At 57.0% G+C, this 12,769-nt stretch overlaps 2 protein-coding genes across 2 annotated transcripts; both read right to left on the reverse strand.

Moving 5' to 3' along the window:
• Positions 1–407: 407 nt before the first annotated feature.
• GMORB2_4598 (GAS2 domain protein) lies at positions 408–3,365 on the reverse strand (the record flags this gene model as incomplete). Its single annotated transcript, XM_035466572.1, has 1 exon — positions 408–3,365. One exon carries the CDS (start codon positions 3,363–3,365, stop codon positions 408–410), a length of 2,958 nt encoding a protein of 985 aa, XP_035318341.1.
• A 1,556-nt stretch (positions 3,366–4,921) lies between these two features.
• Positions 4,922–9,087, reverse strand: GMORB2_4599 (Fungal trans; the record flags this gene model as incomplete). The annotated part of the gene is made up of 4 exons (XM_035466573.1): positions 4,922–6,733; positions 6,848–7,483; positions 8,021–8,262; positions 8,814–9,087. 4 exons carry the CDS (start codon positions 9,085–9,087, stop codon positions 4,922–4,924), a joined length of 2,964 nt encoding a protein of 987 aa, XP_035318342.1.
• Positions 9,088–12,769: the final 3,682 nt, after the last annotated feature.

Below are 12,769 nucleotides of genomic sequence, written 5' to 3' on the forward strand. Positions count from 1 at the left end.
TGAAGAAGAAAAAAAAAAAGGTGGCTAGCAATAAAGGAAAAATTCGCTGCACTGGATGCTTTGTGATGATGTATGATCTCTCTAAGAGAATGAGTTTTTTTTTATAAAAAAAAAAAAAAGGAAAGAAATTGGGTATAACAGGCTTATCCTCTCCCCCCATCAAAAAGAATGACTTGTCCAGAAAAAAAAAGGAGTAAAAAATGTATTCGGGGAAAAGCGAAAAGAGAAAAGGAAAAAAAAACAAAAGAGAAGAAAACAGAAAGGGAAAAAAAAACATGCAAAGATGAACATGCAAATTGTGTAGATGGCAAAATGTAAATAAAACAAGATATAAAAGATGCCAAGTGTCGTGCGCGAATGAAGAGAGTCGGGGAAGGTCCTTGGTTTTTTGGAGTCATTCAAGAAGATCAACTCCTCTTGGTATTCTGCTGAAGAGCCTCACTCCTCCTGTACAGCCTCTTCGTCCCGCCGACCCTACCTAGCTCGCCGAATTTCTTCTTGGAATAGTCATCCGGCGTCCGGGATCCGGACTGGGAGAGGCCCGAGGCGGCAGAGGCCACAGAGGCGGCAGAGGGCGAGGCAGAGGGGGAGTAGCCGGTGGTGGCGGACGGCTGGGGGGGCGGGATGGACGGCACGAAGGGGATGAAGGGTGAGACCCTCATGTGCTCGCTGCTGGCGATCCGCACCTTCTCCTTGACGCTCTCGACCCAAGCCCTGTTCTCTTCGCTCATCTCGACCTTCTTGCCCGACGGCCCGGCCAGGCCGAGGAACGAGCTGTCCTCCTCCACCCAGCCGACGCGCGAGTTGGACCGCGACCTGGAGGCCGACGGGTATCCGCCGTCCGAGGGGGACCGGTACTGCTGGCCCTGGCCGGGCGTGACCGGTCCGAGGGGCCGAGGGGCTTCGCCGCTGCTGGCGCCGATGCTGCGTCGGGACTTGCGCACGGCCAGGGGCGTGGTGGGGAGGCGGGTGTCGAATGCCGAGGTCGGCCGGCTGGGCGGCGTGGACCGGAGCCGAGGGTCCGAGGGTCGCAGCCCGCTGGCGCTGGGTACGCGGGGCACGTCGCGGACCTCGACCTTGGCATTGTCGGTCCCCGCCGACCGGCGCCCGTGGTGGGTCGCGTACTCCTTCAGGTACTCGCTCAGGTCGGCCCAGCCGCCTCCGACGCGGACCATGACCCGCTCGCCGTTGTCGCCGACGCACCGGATGAAGAGCTTGATGGGCGCCTCGCCCGTCGACCGCGACAGGTGGTAGACCTTGATGTCCTGCTGTCCGCGCTGCTGGCGCGGCGGGCGGGGGTTCTTGGCCGGCGACAGGGTGAAGGAGGGCGTCGTTCCGCGGGAGGACATGCCCGACACGCTGCGCCGCGACGATGCCATCTCACGCGACACCTTCTTCCGGAGCTTGGGGAGCTGCAGGTCTGGCGGGTTCAGGTTGGGCGGCTCGGACCGCAGCCTGATCCTGGCGGGGATCCTGTCGATGATCTCGCCAATCTGCTGGCGCAGCTGCTCGTCCGAGCCGTCACGGCTCGTGCCGGGGCTGGCCGTCATCTCCAGGCCGAACGAGTCGTCAAAGTAGCCGGAGAAGGACCCGTCGATGGGCGTGTTGGGCGTGGTCGCGTCGTCGAACGCCGCGGGCTTGCCGAGCAGGCCGGCGTCCGAAGGCGACGCCTGCGCCTGGGAGTCCTCGGGCAGAGGCGGCGAGCTGGGCGGGCTGTCGGCGAGGCTCACGCCGCCGACGTACTCGGCTTCGCGGACGCGCGTCCTGGGCACCATGGGCGAGCCCAGCACCTCTGGCGGCTCGCTCGACGGGCCGAAATGGCTCGACCGGCGTCCGTGGAAGACGACGGACGTGTCCGAACCGTCGCTGTCGTCTCCGTCGTTGCGCGGCAGAGGCGGCAGCTGGGGTGAGCCCGGCGAGGACATGTCCGTCCCGTCGTCTTCGGGGAAGCTCTGCTCCTCCTTGATCGGGGTGGGCACCTGGAGCCTGCTGGATGCGAAGGACTCGTCGGCATCCAGGAGCTGGCGCCCTCTGGAGGGGAGCACCCTCCGGGCATCCTCGGGCGGCGAAGGGGTGCGCGGGGGTTCCCTCAGCTTCTTGACGACGAGCGGTCGTTCCTCGCCTGGCGGCGCTCGGCTCTGCGGCGATGCGGCTCTCGAGCTGGCAGACGGCGTCTGCGCAGCCTTCACGGACAGGGCCGTGAGCCACTGGGCTTCTGCGATCCTGCGCTCGCAGGCGGCAACCCACTCAGCGTATCCGCGCTCGACCACCTCCATCCTCTCGAGCCATGCGTCGGGCAGGGTATCGGACAGTCCCTCTAGCTTGTCGAGCATGTAATCCAGGGAACGGCCGGGGGTGGAAATCTTGGCAGCAATGACTGTCCTCATGACTTCAAAGTCTCTACGGGAGAGGCTGGGTGCTGTGATTTCTTCTTCTTCTTCTTCTTCTGCTGGTTCGAGTTGGTTTGTTCCGTCATTGTCTAAACCATTCCTGCTGTTGTTCTTGTTGTTGTTGTCGATGTTGTTGTTGTTGTTGTTGTTGTTGTTGTAGCTCGCACTGCTCCTGCTGCTGCTGCTGCCGCTGCTGCTCCTGCTGCCGCCGGCGCCACTCTTCCTCCTAGGCTCGATGGCGGTCCATCCCGATCTGAGGGCGAGCTCGGCATCCTGGAGAGCGGCGAGCAAGGACGGCACGCGCTGGACGATGTCGAGGCGGATAGCCCAGATGTGCAGCAGGTACGACAGCCTGGCGAGGTTGGGCAGGGTCTGGAGGACGATGGCGGTGATGACGGCCGGGAGATCGTCCATCTTGTTGTAGATGAGACCCAGGCGCAGGCAGCTGGAGTCGGAGTGGCCTTCGGAACCGGTGGACCTGGAGAGGGGCAGGATGTAGCTCGCCATCACGTGGCTCTTGATCTCGTCCAGCTGCAGGGCCTCCATCTCGGCGTACACGTCGTCGATCCTGGCGATGTAGCCGGGCACGTCGCGCAGGGGCATGATGCCCACGACGACGACGTCTACATTGCCGGTGCCGGTGCTCCTCCCCGCGGCGGCGGTCATGGCCGTGCGGTCCGGGGTCCTCACCTCGAAGCCGGCGGATCCGTCCGACGGCCACGGCCAGTCGCTGAGCTCATCCACCCACTCCCATATGGTGTGCGACGCGGTCGCGGTACGCATGGCGAAATCGCGCTCCGAAGGGGACGCGCTGTCGAGGCAAGAGGCCAAGGCGTCGGTCGGGGAAGACAGGGCGTGAACGACGACGGCCGGAGACGTCTGGGCCAGGATGTCATCGTGGAGACGCTGGCGGGTGGGGGAGTGACCGCCCGAGGAGTGCCTCGTGGGCGGGAGCAGTTGTGGATGGTCGTTCATCCTGTCTCGTCTCTGCCCTCGCTTCGCTCGCTTCTGGGGGCCTCTTGGAATCTTCACCTGGTCTGCTCCTTTCTTTTCTCTTCTTGTTCTCACTCCGTTGGTGACCGTAGAGTCAGGAGGACGGGAGCATATACGGCCCGTCAATGTCGACGGAGAAGGGCTGCGTGCTCCGTTATGATAAGGGAGCAGAGGCGTGAGCGATGGCGCGTATCTCGTTGATGCCCATAGTTGGTGTCTTCTGGAGGGTGCAGGATCGGCGCGTGATATCAGAGTCGGCCTCCTTCCTGTGTCGGTCGGAAGGAAGGAAGTATTCGAGAGAGGCAGACGTCAGATGCAGAGGCGTCGAGCCGAAATGACATCAGACGGGTGGCGGAGGTCTGAGACGAGACGGGTATCGAATGCAGCGGCGAGGCGACGAGCTAGAAACGGTCGTATACGTCTGATGGTTGCCACGACGGCGGACCGGATGGAAAGACGAGCAAAGAAGAGAAATGCGAGGAAGGGGGGGGGGGGGGGGGGGGGGGGGGGGGGGGAAAAAAAAAAAAAAAAAAAAAAAAAAAAAAGAAAAAAAAAACAAAGAGAAAAGGGGGGGGGCGAGGGGGGGGGGGGGGGGGGGGGCAAGTCTTGTCAGACCAAGCCACCTGGGAAGGCGTTATGTCTGGATTGTGTGGTTTACCTGAACCCCCCGGTTGACGTAGGAATTGCCATGGAGCTTGCTCGGTGTTTGTCAGTTGATTACTTATTGCCAATAATTTGGGCTATAATTAAAGCTCCCAGGGGGGGGGGGGGCAGTAGAGTAAATCAATATACGGCTGAGACAGTCAAGGTAATCCAAGCAAGCTCTATAAGTCTTTCCTTTTCTTTTCTTTCCAAGGGTCCCCGAGGGATGGTAGGTATTGATCTTTTTATCTTGTATGGATTTCTCAACACTCCGTAATACGTGGTAGTACATGAATATGATGCCTTGTCGTCTCTTACGTGACGCATCCGTCAGGCAACAACCACGTCGACACCCAGTACCCAATCCCCATCATTTCTCAGTCGGTATTGATACGTACTACACACAACACCACCACCACTTATTTAGCAACTGTCACTTCTCAGATCAAATACGAATCATATCGACGTTTCTCTTATTAATTTGCCAACCATCCTTCCTCCCCCCTCTCCTCCTCTATAATGTTCACGGCATAATCTGATACGCTTTCGACTCGAATGAGTAATCCACCAGGAAGAAGAAAAAGAAGAACACCAAAACCCCCAGAATTTACCTTGTGAACCCAGTACATCATGATGAGGCCCTTTTTTTTTATAAAAAAAAAAAAAGGAAGGAGATTTACAAAAAGAAGAAAAAAGAAACGAAACGAAAAGAGAGGGGGAAAAAAAAAAAGAGTCTTCCCGAATCTAACAAGGGGACGTTGTGAGAACAATAAGAGATGGGCATCATACCGAAATGATAAAACAGGGACAAAGACATGCGTCGTGGAGAAGGAGAAAGGACAGAACAACAATGATGAGGAGAGGAGGTGAGGAAGAAAAAAATTTCAAGCTCAGAGTCACCCCCAGACGGATTGTGCCGTAGAAGCAGCAGTCTGCATCTCGACATCATCACCACTAAACACCCCATTCACAAGGTCTTCACCGCCGTTGCCACCTGCACCCGCACCTGCACCTGCACCTGCACCGCCGCTGACCCCATCAGGCGGAAACTGCAGCCACTGATCGACGTCGAAATCCGTGCCGGCGACGGCATTCCAATCAAACTCGTCGTGGCCCTGCATGAAGTCCAGATCCATGGCATCCGGCTCCCCATCACCTCCCACCTCGTCCGATCCTCCGCTCGCACTGGGCGTCACCACACCTCCGAGCGCAGCAGCAGCAGCAGCAGCAGCAGCAGCAGCAGCAGCAGGAGCGCCGGCACCGTTCATGGCATGGTGGCTCATCGATCCGTTCCCGGCACCGGCCCCGGTCAGTCCCAGAAAGTCGGCCACGTTGGGGGGCGATGCCGGTGACCCTCCAGACCTCCCCCCGGTAGCCGACAGATCGAGGTCGGCGGCGTTGATGGTGTGGGGGGGTGCCATGGCCTTGCGGAGGTCGGCGGCCGAGGCGGACGAGGGGGACGCGAACGAGGCCTGGCGCATGGCGCGCGGAGGCTGGGGCTGCTCGCTGAACAGCGTCTCCGAGGCCGTCATGTACGGCACGTTCTCGGGTGGGGGCGTCTGGGCGCCGAACTCGACGGGCGACTGCTTGGCCGCGACGCGGACCGAGGCCGCGACGGCGGAGTGCACGTCGATCGAGGCCTTGCGGAGGGCGGCGTCCAGGAATCCGGTGGCGTAGTCGGCGGCCGCGTAGATCTCGCGCAGCTTCTCCATGACCACCATGCACTGGCGGAAGCCGCGGGTGGCGTGGGTGCGGGCCTCGCTGGACGGGCTCTTCATCTCGAGGAGGTGGATGATCATGGCGGGCAGGATGACGGTCACGCCCGTCGTGGGCAGGAAGCGCTCCAGGCGCAGCTGGTGCAGCTCCGACGCCATCCGCGTGATGTGCGTGGCCGCGTCGCGCACCCGCAGCCGGGACATGTCCTGGGCCTGCCGGGACGTCGTGGGCGCGTGGGCCGGCGACGACGGGAGGAACTGGGGCCGGTGCAGCGCCGAGATGGTGGTGTAGTAGACCATGTGGAGGAGCGTGCGCTGGACGGCCACGGTGGCGCGGCCGCCCTCGACGTCGGCCGGCGTGGGCGTGCGGTACTGGCAGCAGGCCGGGAGCGACTCGGCCCAGGCGGCCAGCTCGACGTCGACCGAGTTGACGCTCTCGACATTGTCCAGCTGCTTGTTGGGGAAGAGCATCATGGTACTGTTGGTCGTGTTCTCGGGCTTCATCGAGTCGCGGATCAGCACCGAATACTGTGCCTTGAGCATGTGACTGATGCACAGGCACAGCTTGGCCTTGAAGATGCACATGGTCGCCAGCTCCGTCTGCATCGCCACGTCGCGCACCAGCCTGCACCCGGCCGGCACCACCGTCACGCTGTCGGCCAACGGCCGCAGCTCGAAATCCGCCTCCTCCAGCATCGGCACGTCAAAGTCCTCATCCTTGATGCGCGTCGGCCGCCGCATGCCCAGCGCGATCAGCCGGTCGCGCATGAAGCAGGACCACCAGATGCGCTTCCACAGCCTCTGCTTCGACAGCGCCATCGACGTCGACGCCGGGTTGCGGTGCAGCCCGATCGTGTGCGCCAGCGAGATGGCCACGCCCATCCAATGCCATGTATCCTTCTGGTCGTCGGGCGTCTCGTACCAGTACGTCATGAGCATGAGGCCCTGGACGAGGACGAGGCGGTCCATCTCGTAGTCGAAATCGTAGAGGAGCTGTTTGTCTCGTCTGTCAGCCGTCCACATCCCGATGATGCATCACCGAATTCTCACATCCTCAACAGTCCACCTCGCCTCGCCCCCCCCCCCCCCGATCGGCGTGAGACTTACCCTCGTCTTCTGAAAGAATGCCTTGCGAGCGGCCTTGCGCGACGGGTAGCCGGCCTCGCGGAGATGCCTGACGTCGACGAAGGCGGTGGCGGCGAACATGACGGCCTGGTAGAGGAACAGGCTGGTCTGGCCGTTGAGCCCGTCGCGCCGGTTGACGATGGACAGGAAGTCGTGCATGTCCATCAGCGGCATGTAGGGGTCGACGTACTCGATGTAAGCCTGCAGCAGGGCATTCTGGAGCGGGACGGCGGGCAGCGACAGCGCGCCCTTGATGTGCAGGTAGGTGACATCCTCGGCGGCGATCTTGGCGGGCAGAGGTCGGACAAAGGCGGGCAGGTGGGAGCTCGCGTCCGGATCCTCGAGCTGGCTCAGGAACTGGGCCGTTCGGCTGTGGGCGGTAGCGCCGGCGGTGGCACCGAATCCCGTGGCCAAGGGAGAAGAAGAGGAGAACAGCTGATGCGCCGCGGCGGCGGTGGCGGTAGTAGTGTTGCTAGCACTGACAGCGCTCGGGCTCGGACTCGTGCCGGAAGGCCAGAAGACCTGGGGTTGCTGCTGAGGTTGAGGCTGGAGCGGGTGTTGCGGCTGCTGCGGCTGCTGGCTGGTCTGAGCTTGTTTCAAACTCGGATCAACGGCAGCCTGGAGAGTTCGATAGCCAGATCGCTGATCTATGAGAGTCGTGGATGTTAGCCGAGAGTTTTTCTCTTCTCTCTTCCTCCTGTCTCCTTGTCTCTTTCTTTTTCCCTCTTTCCCGTTGTCGTTGCGAGGTTTTGGCATGTGAAGATTGGTATGACGATGACGATGGAATGTTCGCGTGCATCAGATGAGAGACAGAATGAGAAAGGCAGGACGACGTAGTGTGTCTCCACTTTTCTCAATACTCCTCCCTCCCCCCTTTTTTTCGCTGGGAAGGTGCGGGGATTCGGAGTCATTGGCTCCTTCTCCAACGCGAAAATAAGAGGAACAGAGGGAAAAAAAAGAAAAAAGGTACGTATCTTGTACTTTTCTTTTTCTTCTGGGCGAGCGCATATGACACATGTGTCACACGCACTCCAGAGGAGAGGGAGGGGGGGAAGGGGGATGACGAAATGCATGGTACAGAGAAGGGGTAGATGGAATTGAGGGGAAATGATGAGAAGATAATGAGGAAGAAAAGGAAAAAAAAAAAAAACCTACAGAGCGCATGAGGAACATGGCCATCCCCATTGTGCATGGCATCTCCATCACCCGTAGACAGCACAGACCCGCTACTGGGCCGGCGCATTTCCGCGGCGCTGTGAATAGGAACAGGGTGGTGGTGATGGTGGTGTTGGTGGGGTTGACTCCCTCCGACGGTCGAGGCGGATAGAGCGGCTCCGGCCGGTCTAGAGGGAGAACCCTGCTGGTGCTGCTGACCAGGTTGCTGCTGGTGCCCCATGCTGGCAGTCAAGAGGTGTTTTCTGGGGAGTGAGAAGAGTGGGATGGGTCAGCTTCGGTCCAATTGTTGACGGAGGATTTGATTCCTGTTTTTTTTCCCCTTCTCTTCTTTCCGTTCTTCTTTCCGGGCTTCTGCTTGGTTTCTCCCTCATCGAGATTGGTGATGCTGGCACGCGGCCGCCCCTCCCCCAGGAAAATGTGTGCCCCCCCCCCTCCTCCCCCCCGCCGGATAGAAGAACGAAGAGAATATCCCGTATTTCTGGAAGATATCAAAAGAAGAAAAAAGTAAAAAAGGCAGATAGAGAAGAAGAAGAAAAAAACTCACTTTCTCCTACGACTTTCTTGAACAATGCACTGAATATGTTTGTCAGTATGTATTGAGAGGCGGGGAAGAAAAAAATAAAAGAAGGACAACGAATAAGGGGAAGGGAAAGAAGGAAAAAGAAGAGAGAATCATGAGATGATGAGATAAGAGACGAAAAAGAAGAGGGAAAGAGAAGAAGATTGGTAAAGAGGGGAAATACCTCGACATTGTCAAATCGGCAATTGGTACACGGTGATTCCTCGACGACGTTGCATCGCACCTTGCGAGCGCGACAGGACACGCAGGCTCTCGCGGCTCGACGCTTGGTCACCTTGGCCGGAGGGTTGCTGTCGACGGTGGCGGTCGAGTCGGATCTCTGCTTCTTGACCTTGGACTTGTCGACGCCGCTGCCGCTGGCGCTGCCGCTGGCGCTGGCGCTGGCGCTGCCACTCTTCCCATTCTTCTGCGATGATGTGTCCGGGGGGGAGCCGGCGGCCGAGGTGTCTGAGGTATCCGAAGTCATCTTCTCGGTGGAGAGAGGCGGGGGAGGGGGGTTCTATCTCTTATTCTTCTTTTTTTTATCAATTGAGTCGTCGTCGGTGTCGTCTCGGCGTTCCGTCTTTGATCCTTCTCTCTTCGAGCTTGCTCCGGGTGGCGGTATATTATTCAGATCGTTCCCGGGGGGTGCTGGTGCTGGTCGTCGTCTCGGTTACGAGGGTGGTGAGCGTCGAACCGTTGGACGTGTCCTGTTGCTGCCGTTCTGATGAACAGTCCTCCCGGTTCGGTCAGGCTGGAATGTCGTTGTCGAGGATGGCAGGCGTGATGACCAAAGTGGGACGGGGAGTGCGAGGAATAGAGGAGAGAGGAGGTAAAGGTCGGCGGGTCTCCCTTGTGAAGCATCCGTGCTGGTCTTTCCCTCCGTGTCCTTGCTGCTCTGCTCAGGGAGATGGGGGGAGAGAGGGGGAGAGGGAGAGAGGGAGAGAGAGGGAGAGAGGAAAGATAGTTGGGGGTAGGGGAAGGGAAGGGGTAGGGGATATATGGAAAGGGCGGGAGGGGGGGGGAGGGAGAAGATGGAGAGGGAAGCAAGAGTACGGATGGGGGAAGAAGAAGAAGAAAAACGACGACGACGACGACGACGTAGACGGACGACGAACGAGAAGGAAAAAAAAAAAGGAAAGGGAGGACAAGAGGACAGAAAGGAATAATCCGGGGGTGGGGGCCTCTCTGCCCTGGTTCTTATAACTCGAGTCCACACAGAGCGGGCGATTAGTACGAGAGAAAACTTGGAGAGTTACTCCGTACATGAAGTACGTAGCTGCTCTTGTGGGTTCCTCTCTCCTGCTGCTTTTCTCTCTCTCTCTCTCTCCCTCTCTCTCCCTCTCTCTGGTACGGTGGGGTCTTGTATGGGCAAGTGAAGTAGTATGTATTAAATATTATTACCACTACGGGTACTAGTACGAGTGATAGTAGCTGTATGTAGGGGGGGGGGGAATGCGTATTAGTCTGCTAATTGTACGAGCGAGAGAGTACGGAATAGTGCGAGTAGAGACGTCTACGAGTATATGTATCCTTGGTCGAAAAGTACGTACTCGGTACTTTTGGCCGTGGTGTATACATGCAGCTTGTATATGCTCATACACTCCTGCATGCAAACTATGGGGACGGTGCCCATTTGGTGAGATTCGCCGATGACCTCTAGACCAGAAGCTCTGGTCCGTGGACCATGATGAGTGCGGAGGTCCCAGAGGAGCGTCTAGTATGGTCATTGCCGGGTATTCTTCCTTGTGGCTCCTTGATATGGCTCCTGCTCGCCTCTCTCTCTCCCCCGCCCCGTGACGACGCTGTCCATAGCGGCTGTTGAGTTCTGTCACGGCTGATGACTAATAATACTCTGTCCTAGTACTTGTTTGCAGTATTATTATTATACGTGTGCATACATACGCACACACACACACACACACACACACACACATACATACATGATACATACATACATACATACGGATATATATACGGATATATATAATATAATGATACATGTAGCTACTCCGGTTCCCAATTTCTGATAGCGTCTCTTTTACAGGTACCTACTACCTTGCTCCCATAGATCAATACGTCAACTTCTGGTCGTCTACACCTACCTGCGCACCACACCATACCTCACCACATCACACCTTCCTTCTCTCCCTTCCGTTGAGAGTCCCAATCCAGCTCGATCCCATCGCCGGTCGACAGAAGGGTGCGTGACCGTGGCGATACGCCATGCAGTGCACCCCATGTCGCCAAGCACGCGCGCAACGCCCAAGCATACTGACCAGCGACTCTCGCTGTCCAGCGTCCATCCTCTCCCCGCCGTGGTATCGTATCTCTTCTTCCCTTCTCATTTTCCTCGACTGCGCTGTACGCATGCATAGAGTGATGTGCTCCGTAAGAAGGATGAGAAGAAGAAGGTTTGAGATGTAACGGTCATCCGATGCCCGGCCGTTCCGTCAGCCATCCGAATGCGTCATATCCCTTTTTTTCTCTCCATCTCTATCTCTCTCCGTGTGCGTGCGTGCGTGCAGTGTGTGTGTGTGTGTGTGTGTGTGTGTGTGTATGTGTGTGTGTGTGTATGTTGTGTATTTTTTTTCCTCCTCCTCTTCCTTTGGACCCACAGTGCGATCCGGGCTTCTGGAGTAAGTATTCATATCTGATTTCAGGTTTCATTCTACTCTCTTCTCTATTTCAGGTTCCATTCTACTCTTCTCTCTCTCCTCGACAATCTCTTCACGTCGACCTCGGTCTCGCTCTATCTATCATCACCATCCACCCTCCCCCCAGTCTCGACAACGGCAACGGCTCACCGGTGGGAGAGAGAGAGAGAGGGGGGGAAGAAGAGAGGGGAGCATGCAAGGTATATAATGCGATGCTATCGTCCGTGTTACCGTACCTACCAAGTATTACACCTCCGATACTTGCCGTAAGCGTGTGGAACCGTCGATTTCGCTTTGCGACAGCGGGGAGGGAGGAGAGAAGAGTGGGGCACATGCTCCGTGGGACCGTCTCTGTCGAGCTCCATCCGGCCGGGGATCGGAGTGCGTGGCCTGTACAGATTACTCGTGTGTATCTATCCGTATATACTCATCACTCTGCTTCTCAGGCGTAGCGTGTACATGTCCGTGGCCTCACGGCAGATGGGCCTGATCCCAAGAGCTGTCTCTGTCTCAGCATACTCGTAGGGTCGTATATGTGTATATACGAGTTATACGTGATTGTTATTTGTAGATGGCCAGAAACGCTAATCCATGCACCGTACTCGTATGTACGAGTATAATCTGTACATGTATACATGGCAATACATGATACCCTGACCGACCCCCAAGTGAAGGCAAACCCAGGTCTAAGCGTAATACGATTCCTCTCCGCAAGTCTCTGATGACTACAAAGTGGGCATGATTGGCCCCAAGACGGTCCTGGGTTTCCTTGGTTTCCTTGGGTTCCCTCTGACTTCGCCGCCACCACCCCTCACACTCATAACCTAACCCCCCCCCCCTCTTTAATATCCCGCACCACCCCGGTTTCCTCAACCCCGTCGGATCCGACTTGATGCTGTTAGCACCTAGCACTTATTACTCTATTCTAGTATAGATTACTCCCGTACATGTATTTTATTATTTTACTTGCCTTGTACTTATTGCTAGCCTCCAATAGTTGCTATTGCTTTCATGGGCCATCGTCCTCTTTTTCTCCCCCAGACTTCAATTCACCCCGCGTTTCTCTATTTATTTATTTTCTTTTTTTTTTCTAGTCAGTGGCAACTCGTTCCCGTGTCAGTCCAATCCTGCGTGTGCGTCTTGAACAGTCGGATCCTATAATCGATCACATGGCTTTTCTATTAGGGAAGGGGTCTATTAGTACTTCTTGTTATAATTCTTTGTTCTCTTTTTCTTTTTTTTTTTCTTTTTCAATTCTACTTCCCATGCCATTGACTCTCTCACATCAGAACGGATGCAATTCCAATGACTTGAAGATACATGTTATCAACTCTCTTCTGTATCCGCCCTGCTTTCCATTCTTATACGTAAAATCAGATTATCCATGACCGTACGTAGTATTGCGCTTGTCTTGGGTCATTCTCCTTCCCACACTTCGCTCACACAAACATCTCTTCTCCGCTCGGTCGCCGACCGGTCATCCGAGATGCTCCGTTTCACCCCCCCCCCCCC

The sequence above is a fragment of the Geosmithia morbida genome (assembly GCF_012550715.1).
Source record: "Geosmithia morbida isolate 1262 chromosome Unknown scaffold_21, whole genome shotgun sequence".
NCBI lineage: Eukaryota > Fungi > Ascomycota > Sordariomycetes > Hypocreales > Bionectriaceae > Geosmithia > Geosmithia morbida.